Source organism: Oryctolagus cuniculus, chromosome 1 (genome assembly GCF_051225735.1).
Source record: "Oryctolagus cuniculus isolate XC-2025 breed Fujian yellow rabbit chromosome 1, ASM5122573v1, whole genome shotgun sequence".
In the NCBI taxonomy this organism is placed as follows: Eukaryota; Metazoa; Chordata; class Mammalia; order Lagomorpha; family Leporidae; genus Oryctolagus; species Oryctolagus cuniculus.
In genome coordinates this window covers 231,209,602-231,231,794 of record NC_142867.1, presented here as the reverse complement: position 1 = coordinate 231,231,794, position 22,193 = coordinate 231,209,602, and the positions used below count along the sequence as shown (strand labels likewise).

General features: G+C 57.2%; 1 protein-coding gene across 5 annotated transcripts in view; it reads right to left on the bottom strand.

Moving 5' to 3' along the window:
* GARNL3 (GTPase activating Rap/RanGAP domain like 3) overlaps positions 1-22,193 on the bottom strand; it is a 162,051-nt gene that overhangs the window by 3,922 nt on the left and 135,936 nt on the right. For 4 of the 5 annotated variants that reach the window (XM_051854945.3, XM_051854951.3, XM_051854988.3 and 1 more), the window contains 8 exons: positions 19,178-19,276; positions 18,738-18,854; positions 18,040-18,215; positions 16,171-16,329; positions 11,452-11,518; positions 3,394-3,501; positions 2,444-2,562; positions 591-729 (listed from right to left, as the gene is read on the bottom strand). In XM_051854945.3, coding sequence (XP_051710905.3) covers positions 591-729; positions 2,444-2,562; positions 3,394-3,501; positions 11,452-11,518; positions 16,171-16,329; positions 18,040-18,215; positions 18,738-18,854; positions 19,178-19,276 — 984 coding nt within the window. Of the gene's footprint in view, positions 1-590; positions 730-2,443; positions 2,563-3,393; positions 3,502-11,451; positions 11,519-16,170; positions 16,330-18,039; positions 18,216-18,737; positions 18,855-19,177; positions 19,277-22,193 lie in introns of those variants that run through there. The other variant, XR_016225287.1, reaches the window with a different exon arrangement.

The following is a 22,193-nucleotide window of genomic DNA, read 5'->3' as shown; positions in this document are numbered from 1 at the left end:
CCGGGGAGTGACTGCTGACGCAGATCTGAGCTCCCTCTCTTCAGTCTAAGGTTTCTTTTCCATGACCAATTTTTTTTAAAATCACATCGATGGGACTGCGAGCTGCTTTTTTTTTTTTTTTTTTTTTTTTTGACAGGCAGAGTGGACAGTGAGAGAGAGAGACAGAGAGAAAGGTCTTCCTTTTGCCGTTGGTTCACCCTCCAATGGTCACCCTCCAACGGCCGCTGTGGCCGGTGCACCACGCTGATCCAATGGCAGGAGCCAGGTGCTTCTCCTGGTCTCCCATGGGGTGCAGGGCCCAAGCACCTGGGCCATCCTCCACTGCACTCCCGGGCCACAGCAGAGAGCTGGCCTGGAAGAGGGGCAACCGGGACAGAATCCGGCGCCCCGACCGGGACTAGAACCCGGTGTGCCGGCGCCGCAAGGCGGAGGATTAGCCTAGTGAGCCGCGGCGCTGGCGAGCTTTTTCTTTTGAATGGCTTGAGATACTGACTGCTCTAGGCAATCCCATGTAGATACTTGCGTGTGCAGGAGAGAAATCAGAGTGGATTCAAAGCGTGTATTTTAATATCAGGAAATACCGGACTTACCTTCCCCCAGGGAAGAAGGAAATGCTGGCGCGTCTCGGCCCGGGGGGGTCAGGGGGGAGCCTTGGGCACTGGCCCCCTTGGAGCTGCCTCCGGATGAGACCTCGTTCCCGGCCGCGGCTGCTGTGAAGTAGATGTCCGACTGGACAGAGAGGGCGCGTTAGGGGCAGCCCGCGGTTCCAGCGCCGCCCCCACGGGCCCTCCCGCCATCGCCGCACTGCCCCGGGCCCTGCCCCGTGGCCGGGGAGACTTCCTGAGCATCCACTCGGTCACCGCTTCCCCCGTCCACTCGTCACCCCACGGTGGAACACGGCGTCCCACCGCGTGCAGAGACCACACGCGGGCACTTCCTTCTCGCTCCTCAGGCGCCCCGAGTGTCAGGACCGGAGGGATCTCGGGATTCATTCAGGCCCGTTCTGCAGGTGGGGGGATCACTCCTCCCAGCACCTGACCCGGCAGAGCCGCGCAGACCCGCGGGTGCTGGACGTGACTCAGGAGAGCCAGGTTTCAGCACACTTTCAAGCTGGCTCGTTAGGCCCAGCCATTGGCCAAAATTAAATCACGTGAATTATATATATATAAAATATATTATTTGACAGTTGGAGTTAGACAGTGAGAAAGAGAGAGACAGAGAGAAAGGTCTTCCTTCTGTTGGTTCACTCCCAAATGGCCACCATGGCCGGCGCCGTGGCTCACTTGGTTAATACTCTCCCTGCACTGCTGGCATCCCATATGGGCACCGGATTCTAGTCCCAGTTGCTCCTCTTCCAGTCCAGCTCTCTGCTGTGGCCTGGGAAGGCAGTGGAGGATGGCCCAAGTGCTTGGGCCCTTGTACCCATGTGGGAGACCAGGAGGAAGCACCCAGCTCCTGGCTTCAGATCTCCGGCCATGGCAGCCATTTGGGGGGTGAACCAACGGAAGGAAGACCTTACTCTCTGTCTGTCTCTCTCACTGTCTATAACTGTCAAAAACAAAACAAAACAAAGCAAAAAAAACTTCAATTAAAAAAACCCCAAAGGCACTAAATATCCAAATTCAACATTCCTGGCTACTTGATCACATTTACTACTGTGCACGCCCTTGGGTGACTGCTGTCAACGGGGTGTGCATGGTGGGGGTGCCAGGCCCCGGCAGCCGTGTGTGGTGGGGATGCCAGGCTCTGTCAGCTGTGGCGCCCTCTCGCCACGCACACCGGAAACCTGAAACCAATCCGGGTGGGACTGCTGACACCACCGGCCTTGGCCCGTGCTACAGGTCAGAGCTGATGGAGGAAATGCTAACAACGGACATGGCGCTTAACTCTGTTGTGTCTCTGGTTGCCACTGAAGGAGGCCCTGGCTTAGTGACCATGCCGTGGATGAGGCGGGGAGTAGTTTAACGGCCGATGATAGCCCCGTGGCAAAGGCGGACACCTGAGCAGCCACCCGCCCCCAAATGGGGTGGACACCAGGATGGAGGAAGCGCCACGGGGATGTGGCCGGGCCAGGCGCTGTGTTCTGTGCCAGCGACAGGAGCCGCCCTGCAGGTCATCCGGGGTCCTGCATCCTCGATTTTGCTCATGGATCCGTCCATGAGCCACACGCCACGGGATCCACACTCAAACCAAGGACAGGAAGGGGCAAGGCTGGCTGTCTCAGGGTGAGTGCTCCCCAGCCCCACCCGCACCCTGTGATTCCGTCCACAAAATCAGGGAGTGTTCCGAAGCCCGCGGAGGCCACACAGGCGCCCAGGGGCTCAGCCCGACTCCTGTCTGCCCGTCCCACGCTGGCGTCGGCACCCAGCAGCACTGCTGCCGTCAGCCTCGCTTCTGTGCCCCCTGAAGTCTCCCGGGGCTTGGGGCTCCCCGTGCCACTCACCCTGGAGGCCACCAGCTGCAGCTGGGGGACGACGGCCGTGTGGACCAGGTTCCCGTTCACCACCAGGCGGATCTCCATGGAGTCGGTGGTGAAGGCCAGGAGGTACGGGAAAGCACAGACTGCGAGGAAAGGGGTGTCGGTGCCCAGCCTGTGGCCTGCGGCTGCGACCACCAAGGACTGGCCTGGATCGGCCACAGTCACCCGCCCCTTTTGGTCCCATTCCTTGGCTACTCTTCCTTCTCCGTGCGTGGAGGCCTTCATTGTTAAGGCTGTCTTAGCTCCACCTCCCGTGGTCACCAAACTTCTGCTTCTGGGCTGGGGCTGAAGCCTGAAGCCAGGTCTCCCAGGGGAGAGGCAGGAGCCAGTGACTTGAGCCATCCCAGGGGCTACGTGCAGGAAGCTGCAGCCAGGGCCCGGTACCCATCCAGGTACTTCCCTACAGGGTGCAGACGTCTGAACTGCTAGGCCGAGTGCTGCCCACCACTGACGTGGGCCTCTGACCAGAGTGACCGTGAGGAGAGCAGTGCTAACTGGAACGTTCTCGGCCCTGGCTCTCAGAACCCACGCCCCGTTGTGGACCTCAGCCAGAAACCCACTCAGGTCCTGAAGCTGTGGCGGGGAGCAAAGGACCCGTCTCGGTGGCCGTGGCCCTGGACGCTCTGTGCTTCTCCCTCAAGTCAGTGCTTGGAGGTGGGAGGGCTTCAGAAAAGGGCAGCCGTGGGGGCTGCGGGCGAGCCCAGCGCTGACGGTGGTGCTGGTCACCCGCTCTCTAGCGCTCCGGCCCCAGGCGCACTCAGAGAGCGGGCCTTCCCCAGACGGAGACGAGCAGACAAACGTGAGAGAATACTCTGCGTGCCAGCCACACTCACGGCCAGCGAGCTGTCCACGCGGGACCGAATGGCTCGGATGGATGGATGAAGGGGGCAGGGTCAGATGAAGGATTTTCTCACCAATCGCGTAAGGAGCTTGGTTCCAACAGAACTGGAAATCGGACGCGGAGGGTTGAACCAAGAAGGAGCCGCCGTTAAACGGGCAGACCTTTTTGTAGATGCAGCTGTCTGCAATGAAAACAAGAGCGACTCATGTTAGAGACGGCACTGGGATCCCTGTCGTTAGAGACGAGACGGGTGACAGAACAGCACCGTGTGTGTCTGCTCTTCATGGGTGGGTGGCCCACGAGGCCCTGTGAGCCGGGAGAATGTCCCCAGCACAGGCAGGAACTAGGGAGCGCTTACTGTGTGCCAGGTACCAAGCTTGAGACACACTGCCCTGGTTAACCTGGGCAACTTTACAAGGTGCCAGCCCTCTCACCCTCCTCTGACGGATGGGACAGTCGCGGCTCGGAGAGGTGAACTGGACTGATCAGAGTCTCAAGTGCTAGGGGCGGAGGTGGGATTTGAACTCAGGTTGGCTCGGCAGGTCTCGCCTCTGCGGTGCTGGCTCACACACGTGGGAGGGGCCTCCAGCCCTTGGGTGCAGGATGGCCTTCTCCACCGGGGGTCACCCCTGAGCCTCGCTCAGAACAAGGGTGGTGGAAGCCACAGGCCTGTATCCCTTTGGTGGATGTGCACCGGCCCCTGACGAGGGCCAGGTTAACTGAAGCAGCCCATTCCTGCCTAGAAAGTCCACGGGGTCCAGATCCTCTGAGAGAGAGGTCCATATAGAAACGAAGGCCCCTCTTTTATTGTCGAAATCCACTGCATTTCAGCTACGTTTATTTTAAAGTTGTTCCTCTCCATCAATTTTTGAGCTATTTTATAGACCATAAAATTCATTCATTTAGAAGGTACAATTCAGCAAATTTTATTTTGAGAGTCGCACAATATCTCCACAATGTGCTAGGACATTTCTGTCACTGTAAAAGGAAGCCTCGTGCCCATCACAGTCACTCCCCTTTGCTACTCCAGCCCTAGACAACCACTCAGCTTCGTCTTTGCCTTTCCACCCAGCAAGTCTTTATCAAGCACCTACTGTGTGCCAGGTGTAATGAGAGAAGTTAAGGCTCTGGCTGGAATCACATCAGTTTGTTTCACCTGGAGACATTCCATATACACGGCATCAGACAATGTGTGTCTGGCTTCTCGCGCTGAACAAAATGTTTCTGAGGTCCGTCCAAGTGTCAGTGCACGGTTCCTTTTCATGGCCAAGTAATATTCCACTGTGTGGATGGAGCATGTTCCTGTGTGTCTTGCATTGTCACCACGTGTCTCTGGAAGGCACACATTTGTCTTTCTCATCATTCAGAGAACATTTACCGGGTGTTGACCCGTGCAGGGCACGTGGTGAGTTACACGGCGTCCTGTTCTCCACCTGGCTGTGGGCAGGAAGACAGAAGTGCAGGAGGCAGGCGGGCCGAGGGAGCCCAGGGAAGGATCATGCTCGGGCAGCCTGCGTCCAGTGCTGGGGGCTGGTAGGAGTGATCCGGGCAGGAAAGAAACAGACTTTGTTTCCAGGTAAAGAGACAACGTGGGCCGGTGCTGGTGCACAGCGGGTTAAGCTGCCGCCTGCAATGCCGGCATCTCAGAGTGGAGCCGGCTGCTCCACTCCCAATCCAGCTTCCTACGAATGCGCCTGGGAAAGCAGCGGAAGGTGGCCCGAGGGCTTGAGCCCCTGCACACGCGTGGGAGACCGGATGGAGTTCCGGGCTCCTAGTCCCTAGCTTTGGCGTTGCCCAGCCCCATCTGGGGAGTGAACCAGAGGATAAAAGATTGGTTTCTCTTTTCTCTCTCTGTAACTCTGACTTTCAAATAAACAAATAAACCTTAAAAAAAAAAAAAAAAGCACACAACATGGGCTTTTGGTGTTTGGATAAGGAGTGGTAGGAGTTGAGGCCACCCAGCAGGGAGGCAGAGGCAGCCCTAGCAGAGGGGGTCCCAGCAGGAGAAGAAAATGGTTGGGTTAGAGTTTGAGGGAAACACTCCTAGCAACAGTGCAGGGCGAGGAGCGATGGGTCACTCAGAGCCAGAGTGCGACCAGGTTGCGTGTTCTGTTCATTGACCCAGGTGAGCAGTCCAGACGCAGCAGACAAGTTCCAGAGGGACGGGCATTTCTGAGCCATCTGAGCTCATGGGGTGGGGTGTGCAGATGGCTGGGGGTGGGGGCGAGGGGAGGAGTTCAGGGGCTAGGGTGACCTGGGAGGAGGTGCAGGCTGGAGGGCAGCTCCTGAGCTCAGTTTGGCCAGGTGCAGTCTGGGGAGCGGCCAGGCTCCAGGAGTGGGCTGCACGGTGGGCAGTGGGGCACACTGGGTGGGGTTGGGTGAGGTCTGGATCAGACAGGGCCTTGTGAGTCCTCAGCGGCACTCAGGGGTCAAGGTGTTTTCCGCCTCTGCCAGAGGGAAGAGCCGAGGGGCCCTGGGGGTGGGGCGGGGGGTCAGGAGCGGTCTCTGGAATGCCCTGCCCCTCTGGGCTCAGGGGCTCCTCGGCTGTGACCACGATGCCTCATAAAAGTTACCCCAGTTACTGTTACTACCGTAAAACTGCTGACCCACCAGCGTGAGTCGTCAACACTGTCAGCTACACACCTTGCTTCCTGAGCCAGCTGTGGGCCCCGCTGCCTGCGGCTGCTGCCGCCAGCCTGTGACTGCCCCCTCCCAGGGCTCAGGGACTCACTCCAGCCACGCTCCCTCCCCCTGCCCCGCCGGCTCTCCCTGTCTGTCCTCCCTGCTTGTCTCTCTTATCCTGATCCCCTGTGACCTCTGCAGTGAGCTCCCCCTGCTGCGCAGACCCCTGCCCCCATGGAGGTTTCCTGGCGCCCTCGCCTCACCACGTTCAAGGGGCCATCTCGGATCTGTCTCTCGAGGGCGGCTAAGGCACCCTGGGCAAAGCTGAATCCCTGCCTGGCACCCCACACTCTGCCTTTCTGTCGGCTCCTCCTGTCTCCCGTGTCTATGCTGGGGACTCCCACGTGGGTACCTCCAGCCAGCCGTCTCCCCTGAGCGGCCTCGGCATCTGCAGCGACAGCGAGGGCGGGGGGCACCCAAGCTGGGTTCCTGATCTGCCCCCGGGCGTGCTCTCCCCCTGCTTCCCTGTCTTGGGAAAAGGAATCCATCATTCTCCCAGCTGCCCTTGCGCCAAGCTGCAGGCTTCCTTCTCCCCCTCCTCCTCTCACTTCCTGCCGTATCTGGACCAGCAAGTCCTCTCGGTTCTTTCTAAGCCTAAGACTACCTAGTAAGGAAGTGAAAACAGGGAAGCCGACACACACAGAGCTGGCGGAGCAAGGCAGGTGCCTGCTGCCGAGACGCGGCGCTGCGGGAAGTGCATTTGGGGAGCAAGTGCAGGATCCTGTTCTTACGTTCAAAACAGACCTGGTGCGGGCGTTTAGCCCAGCAGTTCAAATGCCTGCATCCCCCATGGGAGGGCCTGGGTGGGGGCCCAGCCCCCGCTCCTGCTCCAGCTTCTTGCGTGATAATGCAGACCCCGGGAACCAGCGGTACGGTTCAGGTGCTTGGGTTCCTGCCACCCGTACGGGAGACCTGGGCTGATTTGGCCCTGGGCATTGTGGGCATTGGGGAGTGAACCAGTGGACGGGAGCTCTCTTAAAAGAAAATAAAGAAAATATTGAAATAAGTATCAGCCCTGACCCTCCTCTGCGCCTCTGCTGTGGCCTGTGCCACTGTCCTCTCTCATCAGGTGGGTGCAGTCACCTCCTGACTGGTCTCCCTCTCTGGCCCCCACCACGCAGCAACCAGAGTGATCCTTTTAATCCTAGGTCAGACTGTGCCGCCCCTTTTCTCTAACTCCTCCGTGTGCTCACCAGAATAAAATATCACCAAAGGACCCTGTCTCCCGAGCCCTCCCCAGACCCGGTCTTCTTTGCCGGTCTCTCCTGCACTGGGCCCTCGCTCACTCTGCTGTAGCCGCCCCGATCATCCGGGGTCGTCTGGGCCGAGCCAGGATGTCCCTCCAGGTCTTTTGCACCTGCTGCGGTGTCTGCCTGGAGAACGCGCCCTGCTGACACCACGGCTCTTCAGAGAGCTCACGGGAAACGGAATTGAAAGGATGAGTTTACTCTGGCAGAAAAAATTTTTCATAGAACATGGAAGATGCGTGTTATGAAAAAACTATGCGTGGGTTCTGACGTTGTTCTTACACCCAGCGAACTCATCCTTGTATTCTCCTTTCCGTGAGCCCCTTGTCTAACATCCGGACTCCCTTCAGCCTTTCCCCAGCTCGCCACTCCCCTACATGGTGACCTGCACTCCCTGCCCCTGCCCGGCCCTCACCCCCTCCCCTGCTTCATGTCCCCTTAGCACGGCCCACTTAACACACTAGATACTGTGCTTGCTTGTTCTGTTAATTGCCTGTCTGTCCCCCTCTAAGTGTCAGCTGCCATGCCAGCATCCCGTGTGGGCGCTGGTTTCTGTCCTGGCTGCTCCACTTCTGATCTGGCTCCTTGATAAAGGCCTGGGAAAGCAGCGGAAGACAGCTCCAGTGTTTGGGCCCCTGCACCCACGTGGGAGACCTGGCTGAAGCTCCTGGCTCCTGGCTTTGGCCTGGCTCAGCCCCAGCCACTATGGCCAACTGGGGAGTAAACCAGCAGATGAAGATATCTGTGTGTGTGTGTGTGTGTGTGTGTGTGTTGGGGGGGAAGAAGAGGAGGAGGAGGAGGAAGAGGGAGGGAGGGAGGGAGAGAGAGAGAGGGAGAGAGAGAGAGAGAGAGAGAGATTTCCTATTTGCTGGTTCACTCTCCAGTTGGCTACAATGGCCAGGGCTGGTCCAGGCCAAAGTCAGGAGCCAAGAGTTTCTTCTGTGTCTCCCACGTGGGTAGAGGGGACCTAGGACTTGGGCCATCTTCTGTTGCTTTTCCAGCCTATTAGCAAGGAGCTGGATTGGAAGTAGAACAGCCAGGACACCAACAAGTGCCCACATGGGACACTGGTATTGCAGGTGGTGGGTTTCCCTGCTCTGCCACAACACTGGTCTCAATAACTAAATTAAAGGGGGGCATCACCTCCCTGAAGGCAGGGGTTTGTACACACTTCGCTCACTGCACCCCAAGCAGGCAGGCGCTCAGATAAATGCTGAGTGGGGGCCGGTGCCGCGGCTCACTAGGCTAATCCTCCGCCTTGCGGCGCCGGCACACCAGGTTCTAGTCCCGGTCGGGGCGCCGGATTCTGTCCCGGTTGCCCCTCTTCCAGGCCACCTCTTGCTGTGGCCTGGGAGTGCAGTGGAGGATGGCCCAAGTGCTTGGGCCCTGCACCCCATGGGAGACCAGGAGAAGCACCTGGCTCCTGCCTTCAGATCAGCGCGGTGCGCCGGCTGCAGTGCGCCGGCTGCGGCGGCCATTGGAGGGTGAACCAACGGCAAAGGAAGACCTTTCTCTCTGTCTCTCTCTCTCACTGTCCACTCTGCCTGTCAAAAAAAAAAAAATGCCAAGTGGGTGAGTGGAGGTCTCTTCCTTTGTATCCCCGTCCCTTACACTCATCTCTCCCCCACCCACCCCCAACACCCATAGGGTGGTAGGGGGGAGAGCAGACGGCTGGTGGGTTGAGCCCATGGTGTCCAGGGTGCCTGGAGGGTGAGATGTAGCCTCCATGTGTTGGAGGGGAGTGCCGCTCAGCTTAGAGACAGGCCATGCGGGTGTGGATGAGTCATTGCCAAAAGGTGACCGGGCAGCCCTGCAGACACCCCCGCTGCCGCGCTTCCTAACTGGTAAGCCCCAGGGACTCCAAGGTGCGCCATCACCGGGGGTCCCTGGGCCCACCGCGGGGGCTGAGTCGGCCTGCACAAATCTACAGAAGTGAGCGATGCACGGGTGTCAGCCCCCGAGCTGTGCAGCTCCTTGGCCCGCAGTGTGTGTGCCCGTGCCTGCCTCCCCTTAAACCCTGAACTCACCGTAATCCCTGGTACTGCCTTTCACTCCTCTGTCTCTGGCTCACCTGGCACAGAGAAGCTCCTGTGCTGTGGTCTGAGTGTGGCCCCTCAAGTCTACATGCTGCAAACGTGACGCCCAGTGCCACCATGTTGGGGGTGGGGCCACGAGGCTGGGCTGCTCTGGGGATGCCCTCCGTCGTGTCAGGACTCATCACCAGATGGCGGTACCTTGACCGTGGCCGTCCCGGCTTGCAGAACCATGAGAAATGCATGCCTGCCCTTCGTAGAGTACCCAGAGCCAGGCGTTCTGTGGTAGCAGCCGAAGCGGACCCAGCCGACCTCCGCGTGGCTGCCGAGGGCAGGCCGAGGGGAGCTTCCAGTCGTCATCCAGTCGGTGCAGAACGAGGGGGCCTGCGCTCGCTCTCAGGTTCAGACACGCTCCTCTGAAGAAGCGACCTGTCCTGTGTGCGGAGGAGCTGACCAGGCTGCGCCGCGAGGAGGGAGGGCGAGACCGGGCCGTGCCAGGCACCGGGCGATGGGCTCCTGTTCCGTGCTCTCACGTGTGAGAGGCAGGGCGGCTGGAAGAGAAGCCTCGCTGAGGTTAGACTTGGCCGCATTGAGAACGGGCGGGTTTTTCCAGCCGGATGCAGGGAGGAGTCGGCATGATTTGGGGAAGACGGTGGTGGCTCTGGGAAGACCCGGGAAGCCCAGGGCCTTGACTCAGGAGGGAGGGAAAGACGTGAGGTGAATTTCTGAGGCAGTGGTCCCACGTGACAAGAGCAGAATCTGAAGCCAGGGCCCATGGTGGTGCCAGGGCCCAGGGAGCTCCCCAGGACGGGTGCCAGGCCAGGTTCCCTGGCACAGCAGTGGGATTGTAGAGCGGTCGGTCCCACAATTTTTCACCAGTGTTTTTAATAAGGTAAGAAGATCATTCTTTAATGACTCGTTGTTCTGAAGAGGGTTTAGGGAGGTCCATGGATAAAATATCCCCCAAGAGTGATTTATTGTGGAGTAGTTTCACTCTTTGTAACTGCCTTCTCTTCACTTATTCCCCCAAGTCTGGAATTTCAAAAGCGATGTTTATCAAACAGATTTATCTATTGATAATTTGCTTTCCTGTACTTACTAGTCAGAGACTAATTAATCAAAATATCTGAGCCATGTGCTATCACCAGCATCACCACTCGAAACTGATACAATCATAGGCTGAAATAGGCTTTATGCTTTAATTAGACTGTGCAACCTTATCCAGGAAAATATCTTAATTCTTTTACCCTTAAAAAAAAGTCCCTTTTTCTGAAGTATAATACTGGTTTTTTAAATGCTGAAAATCCTTAAAGACACTATCTTCCATACCTTTGGTTTGCTCCAAACCCACCCTGCCACCCAGCTCAGACTAACCCTACTAAGGCCAGATACGCCAGGCCGAGGCTGATTTCATTAACACCCGAGAGGCAGCAAAAAGTAGAATACAAGTTGAGCATCCCTAATGTGAAAACCTAAAATCCAAAATGCCTAAAACTGGAGACTTTCTGAGCGCCGAGGTGATGCCCAAGTGCAAAACTCTGCACTTGACCGTGTGGGATGGGCGCAAACAGTCAAAGCACAGCCACTCTAAAAACGCGGCACGGAGTCACCTTCAGGCCACGGGGAGGTGTTTATGAGACAAAAAAGAATTTCAACATTAGACCTCAGTCCCATCCGCAAGATACTTCACGATGCATAATCAAATATCCCAAAACACAAAAAGAAATGGAACACACCTCCGGCTCCAAGCATTTCGGGTAAGGGGCACTCGCCCTGTAGTAAGTGTTAAACTCTGGGGCCCTGGAGTCCAGAGAGCCCCAGGCGAGAACCCCGCCCCCTGCTGTGCAGCAGGTGCAGGCTGGGAAAGGCAGTTCAGCTGTCTGAGCCTCTGCTCTTTATCTCTAAGTTGGGAGTAATAGCAGGGCCGGCTGGGGACTGCCCGTCAAGAGAAGTAGAGGAGACAACGACCGTCACTCGCTGAGCAAAGCACACGGTGCACAGTAAGGGCCCCCTAACAGGAAGCCAATGGGATCACCCCCGCACCCTGGAGACAGCGCCACACACGGCTTGGGTGCCGGGTCACCCGGAGGTCGGTAGGGGTGCCCCCTGAAGTGCAGCCTGGGGAGAAGCCCCTCTGCAAGAGCGGGGAGAAGCAGGTGCGTGACTCACAGTTGTGGCACAGCAGCAGGCCAGCCTCTCCATCTTCGTACACATCAATAGCTGCGACAAAGTTCACCTGCAATGATAACAGGCAGTGGTGGTGGGCGGGCAGGACATGGACACTGGGGGCGCTGGCCCTCCGGAACCCAGGCGCGGCGGGGCCACACGCACCCCCCAGCATCCACACAGCCACCTGCAGGGCCACGGTGGCCGTGCACAACAGGCACTGGCTCGCTGCCTCTCCACGCCTCCAAGCTCTGCTTCTGGCCGTGCTACGCTCGTCCTAACACGCAGCAGGTTTGAGAGGAGGGCACGCCAGCCCCGGCACTCTTGCTGCTGCTCGAGGTTTGAGACGCCAGCCATCTGAGTCTCCTGCTCCCTTCACTTCCTCTCCTCCAGCCTGGCCTCCCAGCCCAGTGCCGAGTCCCCTCTTCCCACTGAAGGCCTCTGGCCAATGCTCATCCCCACCCCCCAGTCCTCTGTGGCCTGCGATGTGTGCCCCAGCCATGCGCTGCGACACAGACACCACTATGGTAAGGTTGTACCCCTCGAAGGAAAGTCAGAAAGCAATCAAGGAATAATGGAGCAAGTGCCAGGACCAAGAGTTGGGGGCCTATAGCAGAAGTGGGAGGCAGTGAGGACTAAGGCCACAGTCCCGACTGGGGCCGGACAGGCTTGGGGGTCAAGGCCCACACGACTGCCCATTCTCGACAGCGCCTCCCGTCCCAGGGTTCTCTGCAGGCGTGCACTGCTCTCTGAGGTTCGTTCATCTGTCTGCTTCCCACAGCGCCCCTCCCTGCAGGGCCATCAGGCTCAGGGCGGCAGAGGCCTGTCTGTGGCCCTGCCCTGCTGTCTCAGCATCCGGCTGGCCAGCACACAGTGGCTGCAGGGTGGCCACTCATTGGATGAATGACCACACCCAGGAAACCCCAGCTCTGTCGCTCCACGGGTGCGTGCGTGGTGGCCAGCTGCTCCACCCCTCAGAACCCCAGGTTTTGCATTTGTAAAATGGGGGCTCCCAGGTGTCGGGGTCAGCAAGTGTGAGCTGGCATCATCATTCATATCGGACAGTGGCACAGCGGGGTGTACTGCACACACGGACAGTCCTGGAGTCCCCTGGGGACTGGGCCCCATCACTGTCACTTAGAACCACTTCCTCCTCGGGGGTCCCTGTGCTGGGCTGAAGGCTTTGCACTGGGCAGGCGTGTGTGCCCTGCTGGACTGGGTGCTGCTCCATGGGAGGGGCCGCGTGCCTCCAGCCTTGTAGCTGGAACCCCCACCATGCTCTGTGTCGCAGCTGTGAGGCAGCGCCATGCTGGGTCCAAGGGCAAGGTCTCTGCGTCACTCAGCCTGGGTCCAGGTCCTGCCCCTGCCCCTGTCTGTGTGGTCTGGGGTAAATGATTCCTCCCTCTGGGCCTCAGTTTCTTTTTCTGCAAACACAGCCCATAGGGGCTGTGACTGTTGTAACCATGGGAGGGGTGACCAGGCAGCCTTTAGTTCAGAGGCGGGAACTTGGGTCCAGCGAATCAGCTGAGCCCCAGGCCCGGTCACCAGCTGTGCAGGTCCTTCCGGAGGGGAGCCTGGTTCGGGAACGAGGCCGGTGCCGGCTGCTTGAGCGGGGTCCACGGGTGCAGTGAGCCCCCTGCGACTCTCTCAGTGCTGCCTGGTGCCCCCTACACGTTTCCTCTCTGCAGCTAGGGCTGTCCTAGGACCTGACACGGGCCTGAACCCTGAAAAGGGAGTCAAAGGGTCTTGGGGGAGACGAGAGGGGGCCGTGCGCACAGCCCCAGAGCTGGCCGGCAGGGAGCCCCGGGATCCCCAGGCCGCGTCCGTGCCCTCTCTCTGCCTCTACTCCTCGGGTCCACGCGGCAGGAGGCTCCAGGCGCTGGGATGTTCGTGTTCCGAGGGTACTAGCAGACGCCTGGCGCGTCACCTCTTCCTTTCTCCAGGGGCACCGTCCCTGGTCAGACAGGGAACTCCTGGCCCAGGTGAGGGACCACAGCGCTGACGTACGGAGGGGCCGAGCTCACGGATCCTCAGAGCCAGGTCTGGGGAGGGGCTTCTCGTGTTCCTTTTTTTTATTTTTATTTTTTTGACAGGCAGAGTGGACAGTGAGAGAGAGAGACAGAGAGAAAGGTCTTCCTTTTGCCGTTGGTTCACCCTCCAATGCTGCCGCGGCCGGCGCACCGCACTGATCCGAAGGCAGGAGCCAGGTACTTCTCCTGGTCTCCCATGGGGTGCAGGGCCCAAGCACTTGGGCCATCCTCCACTGCACTCCCGGGCCACAGCAGAGAGCTGGCCTGGAAGAGGGGCAACCGGGACAGAATCTGGCGCCCTGACCGGGACTAGAACCCGGTGTGCTGGCGCCGCAAGGCGGAGGATTAGCCTAGTGAGCCGCAGTGCCGGCCCTCGTGTTCCTTTATTCCTTAAAAACATTTCTTTTCTCTCAGAGAAAAGCTTTGTGTCTGTTTTTAAAGCAGCACCCTGAAGACAGAAGATTCTACACTTGTTCCTCGTAGCCATCAGGAAAATCAGTCACAGCAAAGAAAGCTGTCTTTACCCCCGTTTCCCTGGGATGTTATGAGATGTAAGAAAAAATACCCTGAGGTGCGCTAAGGAATCATCAGGATAGTAAATAGAATCAGAGCCGCGGCAGAAGAGACATCTACCAAGGTGATTTTCGTCTGCCCTGATGACTGGTAAACTGCAAAGTTCTCAGCCACTTAAGCAAGACTCGTTTCGAACCCAAACACGTCAAGAAGTGTCTCTGAACAAGGTTTGCCATCTTCCACGAGGACGTCTAATTGCCAGGAAAGGACGGATTAAACAAACACCACCAGGCCACAACTTCTCTGTCGTTTTCTGGCTTGCGAAGCAAGCGTGGGCGAGCACTTTTAAAGGACAAACCGGGCGCTTCCCCCTTCAAGTCCAGGTGGAGTGGTTACAGGTCCAGGGAGAAGCCCGGGCAGCTGGCCTGTGGCTGCCGGCAGTGGAGGGGTGGTCCCCTCAGCCAGGAATTAGGATCGATTCGTCCTGCTGGGTCTAGGTTAGCATCACTCAGGGATCTTAAAAGACTGGTTTTCTATGTAGTTTGCATCCCAAAACTCTGCTTGACCGGACCTGGTGTGGGGGTAAGAGCGCTGATCTTGGCAAAGCTCTCCAGGTGGTTATGGGCAGGGTTGGGAGGCAGCAAAGGAGTAGCCAGGGGTTCACGGACAGGCGCATCAGGATCACCTGGGGCTCACTCAACCATTCCCAAGCCCATCCCAGCCCAGGGAGCTCTCTGTGGGAGCAGCTTGGAAGCTTCTCAGATGACTTCCACTACAGCCAAGTTTGGACACCAGCGGCAGAAAAGAGAAATGACAGAGTCCTCTGAGATCAGTAACAGCTAAGGACAAGAGGGCTCCTAATTACATCTAGATTCTCCTAGTTCTAGTTTTTCTGTTTTTTTTTTTTTTTTTTTTTAAGATTTTATTTATTTGAGAGGCAGAGATACAGAGAGAGAAGGAGAGAAGGAAAGAGGGAGGCAGAGAGGAAAAGAGAGGAAGGGGGGGGGGAGAAGGAATGAGAACTTCCATCTACTGGTTCACTCCCCAAATGGCCACAATGGTCGGAGCTGAGACAATCGAAGCCAGGAGCCAGGAGCTTCTTCTGGGTCTCCCATGTGGGGCAGGGGCCCAAGCGCTTGGCCATCTTCCAGTGCTTTCCCAGGCCACAACACAGAGCTGGATTGGAAGAGGAGCAGCTGGGACACGAACCAGCGCCCATGTGGGATGCTGGCGCTATAGGCAGAGGCTTAGCTTACTACGCCGCAACGCCAAATCTGGTCTAGTTTTTCTATTTTTTGGGCTGGCATTGTGGTGTGGCAGGTTAAGTCACCACTTGGGAGGCTGGCATCCCACATTGGAAGGCCAGTTAGAATCCCAGCTGCTCCACTGCCAATCTAGCTCCCTGCTCATGTGCCTGGGAGAGCGGTGGAAGATGGCCCAAGTACTTGGGTCCCTGCACCCACGTGGGAGACCCACATGAAGTTCCTAGTTCCTGGCTTCAGCTTGGCCCAGACCTAGCTGCTGTGGCCTTAGGGGAAACCAGTGAATGGAAGATCTCTCTCTGTCATTCTGCCTTTCAAATCAATCAATCTAAAAATATAATTTTTCTGTTTCTTAAAACTTCATCTAAGTAGGTATTATGTTTTCTTAAAATAATGATTAGCTAGGTGCTAATACAAGTTGTAAAGCATAACTGGAAAGAATTTGTGGTCTCTGATTTGTTGGACGGAGCTAGGGGTTTAGAAGCCCCGAGGAGGAACCACGGGCGCAGTGACTCCTGCACTCTGTGGTGTCTTTAGTACCCAGGCCAGGATGCTGGTTTGCACTGCACAACTGCGGTGCGCACCTGGAGAGGCTCGGTGTTGCCAGGCCTTGCCCCGCCTCACAATGGTAACCATCGGCTGATGTCAGCGCCGAAGCCGTCTCCGGTGACAGACGGGTCCCCAGGGCTCAGGGTGGGGGCAGCTTCCAGCGCCCTCCAGGTTCAGACCCCACACAGCACTGCTTAGAGCATCGCTGTGGCTCCGGCGGCCCTGCATTTTGTCCCGTGTTCTGCACACAGCTCAGCTGAGGGTGTAGACCTCAGGCAGTACTGGGGGGACGAGTGTGAAGTCACATAAAGAAATCCCACCAAGGCGCACTCCCAGTCCCGAGCCCGCCCGGCCCCGCCCCCGCTCACCCTGGTGGCCTCCACGTGGTGCAGCCTAAAGGCCTCTCCGGTGCTCTCGTTCACCACATCGAATTGGTGTCGGTAAGCCACACAGATGAGGTTGTCACTCTCGTCCGTCGGCCCGTCCACGAGGGTCATCACCACGGGGGAGTCGGACAGACAGATTTCCTGGGTGGGTAACGAGGAGGGAGGCGCCAGGGGTTAGGACACAAGCAGCCACCTTCCCGGCAGTGCCGAGGTCTGGATGTGCTAGAGGGTGGCCCGGGCCCCACGCGGTGAAGTCTGATCCCCATTATGAGGTGTTGAGACGAGGGTGTTTGGAGGCGGGGCCAAACTGGCCTTCTCTTCTTGACAAAGTAGCCGGCCCCCGGTGTTTTGTTACAGCCCCGAAAAGCTGATGAAGGCACTGGCCCAGTGCACTTGTCACCACACACAGATGGATGCACAGGGTCTGAGCCAGGAGCTCCTGCTACATACGTGTGCGTGCCGTGTGCAGATGCTCACCGGTGGTCTTACCCGGCCCAACACCCGACCCGAGCCAGGCTGTAACTTGTTTCAGCTGTCAGGCTGCTCTACCCCCTGGTGCGTGACAGTAACAGACGTGCACAGGTGAGACTCCGAGGCCTCACCTCCAGGCAGAAGACAAGTCTCAGTTGGACTGAAGCAGCGCTGTGCCTCAGGGCCAATGCCTGCCCTATTTCACTCCCTGCTGTACCGAGATTTAAAAAAGAGTAAGCACTCCAGCCTCTCACAAGGCTGCACCCTCAGTCTAACAGGAAATCCCAGCGCCCCGGGCACGCAGGGCAGCTTCGCCCCAGCTTCCTCCCACCACTCAGCTCCCCGGCCTGGACCCTGCACCGGCCTCTTAGAGGTCTCCTGAGCCCACTCTTGGCCTCCAGGCTCTCCTCTACCCAGGAGCCAGAAACATCTTGCAAACACACGGTGCTTCTCTGCCTCACGCCTTCCGATGGCTTCCCACCTCATTGTCAAGGCCAAGGTCCTTTTCGGTGGCCTTCGGGGCTTCAGAGAATCTGGTCCCAGTTCCCCGACCTGCCTGCCTTTCCTTCTGCCCCCCCGCCCCCTGCCCGCCCCAGCAGCTCCAACAGGCCCGAGGGCCCCTGGCTGGCTGTGCCTCCTGCCTGGGCACCCTGCCCCACGCATCCTCCCCACTGCCTTCCTGGGAGGCAGACCCCACCTCCCGCGCTCCGTTACCCTCCGTCCCTTCTCAGTGTTTACTCCCGCCTACCACCATGGATTTATTTCCTCTTTCTGTTATCCTTCAACTAGGTCTCCACGAGGAGACGCCTGGCCTTGTTCACTGCCGTGTCTGTACTGCCTAGAGCAGCACCCACAAGGTGCTCCCTGAGGAATGAGTTTTCTAAAGGAAATCGATTTATTTGAAAGACAGAGACAGACAGACAGACAGACAGACACACACACACACACACACACACAGAGCGAGAACGAGAGAGAGCGCTCTCATCTGCTGGTTTACTTCCCAAATGCCCACAGTGGCCAGCCTGGGCTGGGTCCAAGCTGGGAGCCAGGGACTCAACCCTGGCCTCCCATGTGTGTGACAGGGCCCCAGCTACTTGAGCTATCACTCAGGGCCTGCATTAAGGAAGCTGGAGCTGGAGCCAGGTGTTAAATCCAGGCCCTGCGATAGGCACCGTCAGCATCTTAGCTGGCTAGGCCACGTGCCTGCCCCAGGAATGAACTTCCGCCTTAGTCCTCTGGGGGAAGGCAGGGCACGGAGGCCAGCGGTCCCTGGCTGGTTACTGAACAAGGGGACAACCCCAGGGAATGACAAGGCTGGGTGGAAGAGTCTGCCTGAGGACAGAGTGGCCAGGAGAGAAGTGCTTTGAAGAGGAAACCGACCCTGATGTACTGGAATTCTTCGACGGGTGACTCGGACACGGGGGACAAGGGCGAGATGCCAGGGGCCGCACTCGGCTTGCTCTGTTTCCTCGTGATCAGAAGCAGCTTGTTGCGGATGGCGACCACGATCCTCAGCTCCCTGCTGTGGTGGGTGTTGATGGCATACAGGTGGCAGCCTGGAAGAGAAGGCGTGGCACTGAGCACGTGCAGGGCAGCTGGGGAGCCCTGGGCCGGGGGACGCTGGAGATGAGGCGTCGCGCAACGCAGGGACCAAGAATGTCTCTGACACCAGGGAAACAGGGGACTTGAGGCTGGGCTGCAGGAACGCTAGAGTCACAGTGACTGTGGCCTGGAGTGTGTGGTCTTGGCTCCCTACCGTTATCCGACAGGGATTCGAGCGAGGGGTGAGCAGGGGCCTGACCAGTCTAAAAATGTCTCCACTCACCCACCTGCTAACGGAGCTGAGCTCGCCTATGCAACCTGTGACGCAAGGCCTACACTTCCCTGCAGTCCCCAGCTGGCTTCTCTAAGTTTTCAATTATCTTACGGTCCCGGGGACACCAGCTTGTGATGCTTCTGAGTAACAAACCAAGCCGGTAAGAGCAAATTCCTACTTGTTTTAATTTTCAACGAAACCTGGACAATTCGAGAGAGAGAGAAAAAATCAGGTGGACAGAAGCCACGAAGCCGCCAGTCACCTTTCGTCTTCTCCAGCTTGTTTTCTCTGCAGTCGGACCTGCCCTTCCCGGCCTGCTTGGCCTGGAGGCCCTTCTGCAAGGCACTTAGCCTGAAGACAAAGAGGCGGGCATCCTTCCCTGGGGACACACAGAAGCGGGGAAAGCAGGGATGAGCTGGAGCAGCCAAATGACCTGGAGGAATTCCGAGGGCAGCCGGTGCAGGACAGCTAGGACGAGAGGTGTTCCGGAACTCGGGACCTCTGCGACTGTGGATGCACTCCCCCCCCAAAACAAACAAACAAACAAACAAACAGGCCACCCGGGGACCCTGACTTCTGGGCATCAGGACAGGAAACTGCAGGCAACAATGGCCTGTGCAGACCCCGGAGACCCCTGGTGCCGGCCAGAGCGGGCGCGCGCTCTCCTGCCTCCCAGAGCACCCACCCAGAAGGGGAAGCCACCTTTGTCTGCTCGGAGAACCAGGAGGTCCAGCGTCTCCAGCACGTGCACCTGCTTCACGGGCAGCGATCGGTCGAACACGGGCACTGGGGGGAGGTCATCTGGAAGAGGAGACCCGGTTACCATCGCCGCAGCCCCGCCCGCGCTGCCGGAATGCGGGGAAGGAGCCAGGCCCGGGTCTACACAGTGAGCTCAAGCACACGCCCCTCTCGGCTCAGGGAGAAATGCTGACGCGAGGGGGCTTCGAAACATTCAGGGAGAATGGAATCGAGTTTATTTTGGTGCCAGAAGAAAAAATTGAAATCCCCCATATTTGCCTCCCAGTGGAATCCCGAGCCCTGTATAGGGACAAAGCAGCCAGGGCACAGAAATTGTATTCTTCTCAATGTACCTTAAAGGCAAAGTAACTGGGAGCTCTCATTCCCAGACGCAGTGAGGGGGCACCAAAGGACTGAGCACCAAGTTAAAAGGCAGGAAATGCGGATAGCCGTCTCTTCAGTACTTGCTTATTTGTATGTGATGTTTGAATGGTCTCCTCTCCTTAGGTCATGGTGCAAGAGAGCAAAGCTACAGCTGCCTTTTGTATTAAATACTCTAGATTCTGACATGCCCTGAGTTTGCCTGCAAGTGTTCAGTATTTCTCCGTATGGGAATATGAAATCCTTTTTAGGCAAAAATAAAGGGGGCAAAATTAATTGTACTGTGGCACAAATAGCAGGAAGGAACCAATTTAAGGGGCAAATTTCAGGCGAATGGATGATTAAAGGCACTGAAGTTGTACACAGGACTTGTTTTCACGGTTACTCACTGGGGTCTTAAGTTGTAAAAATTCCTTGCCCTAGGGGTTCCCGCGACGCAGGAGGCTGCAAGAACGAGACGGGCTGTGCTGTGCAGCAGGTTCTGCTCGGGATGCAGAAGTGGGGCAAGGCAGGGCGGCCACGGCCCGTGTAGGCCTGGCCCAGGAGAACTGGCCACCCTGCTCTGTAGCTGCTGCCCTTAGCTTTAAGCTGCTCTGCTCTGGGTTTGGGTTTATTTAACGGTAGCTCAGGTGCAAGGGCCCCGATGACATCACCTCCTGCAGAAATCTAAGTGGGATTGGGAGTGTAACCCTCCCTGTGTGGTGCCCAAGAGGGGGCAGAGCCCTTGGCGTCTGTCTCCTTGCGGCGGGGTGGGGGGCTGTCTGTTGCTCTGAAAGGCCTGGGAGGCCCTGGATAAGCTGGCATTAGACGTGGGGCTGTCTCCAATTTCTCTTAATTACTGGGGCAAACGTGAATCTGGTGATGACTCGTCAACCACTTTCCTTCCTCTTCTACTGCAGGCTGTCACAAACAAGGAACCGATTCTCACCGTCTTTGCACTTCTACCGGGGCGGCCTTAATTGTCCAAACACAGGATGATTGCTCCAACGCCCGTGGCCGCCTTTGGCCGAGTTACTGCGATCGCTCCGTTTTGAGGGAGGAGAGCAGACAACACGCCGGCCGCAATGCGGAGCGTCTCTCGTGTTAATTAAAGACGTCCCAGCGACCCTGTGAGGTGGGAACTGCTAGCATTCCCATTTAGCCAAGGAGGAACACGAGGCTTGGGGCTGTTGATAACTTGTCTGAGGTCACACCTGGAGCACGCGGCGTACAAGCCTGTGCGGGGACCCAGCTGTGCTCCGGGCCAATGTGGTGGCATCAGAGCCGCACTGCATCGTGGGTTGATGGGGTGACCACAGCAGCAGCAAAGAGTTAGTGAATGCCCGGGGCCCTTCACGCCAGAAACAGAGGGACCCTGGGTGGCTGCCAAGCAGGCGTCCATCAGTGCTGCCTCTCGGGTGGCGCACAGGTGTGTACACAGCCCAGGAAGGCAGAGGAGGCCAGGACAAGTGCCACTTGGATTCCAAGGCTGTTTTGTTACTTTTTCTCCTTCTTGTAATCTCCTAAAGTGGAAACAATCTTTTAGAGCTGGCTTTTCTAGAATTAAAATACATGGTGATGGCACAGTGAGCTGGTATTCTGCCTCCGTTCAAAGTAGATTTGGCTACATTTGGAGTGCAAAAGGATCTTGATTTGTAAGAACGCACTTGGAAGGAGCAGCCTCTCAAGGAAGGGCGAAGTCTAATGAAATTAAGCAGCGGCTAATGGGATGGAGGGGAGCCGGCCTGCGATGAAACCAGGGTGGGTCTACTCCCGGCAGCAATTCATAACGTAATTAAGTGGGAATATGAAAAAGGTACACAAACAAAGAAGAGCATTGTGGCTTAAGAGCACAAAAAGAAGCACAAAGAAAGCCTTAAGGACTCATCTCCTTCTCAGTGAAAGCAAACAGGGAAGCACTGTTGTATAATCAGGACACGAAACCAATGACCTGCAGCACAGCCTACCCGGGGGTGGGTGTGCACAGTGCTTCCTGTGCCGAACCTTCCGAGGGAAAGAATTTCCCGGAAAATCACAAGACTCCTGGAGTCTGACAGTTTCGTTACATTACGGATCCATAAAGATGGAAATTTCAGAGAAGAACGTGGTAACACTGATTTGGATTTCAATGTACACAAGGAGCGATGCACTCAGAATTTTGTCTGTTTTCAGGCAAATTACCCGCGGCCCCCAGGAAGCTGTCCCTTCGCCCAGAAGGCAGACAGGGAGGGCCTTAAATTCTTTTAAAGCATACATCTTTTCATACGTATTTGGCCAGGGCCGTATTTTTGGAAATCTGTCTCTAAACACTGGTAGAGCTTAACTTAATTTTTATAGAAGGTGGTAGGTTAGTGGGAGGAGCACTGGACTTGGAATCACACTGGGCTCCGGTTCCAGCCGCACCAGGAACCAGCTCTGTGACGCTGAGTGAGTCACGTCAGTTCTTCTGGCCCAGGCTGCTGCATCTCCAAAGTTAAAACCTCTAAGGTTTGTTTCTTTTTCAAAATAAATTGTTTTTGGTTGCACTCTTGGCAAAAATCTAAGGTTTTTGTTAACTTTTAGCAAGTTCGTAGGGACAAAGTGAAGTCGCTTACTAAGTGACCACTCTGTGCCGATACAG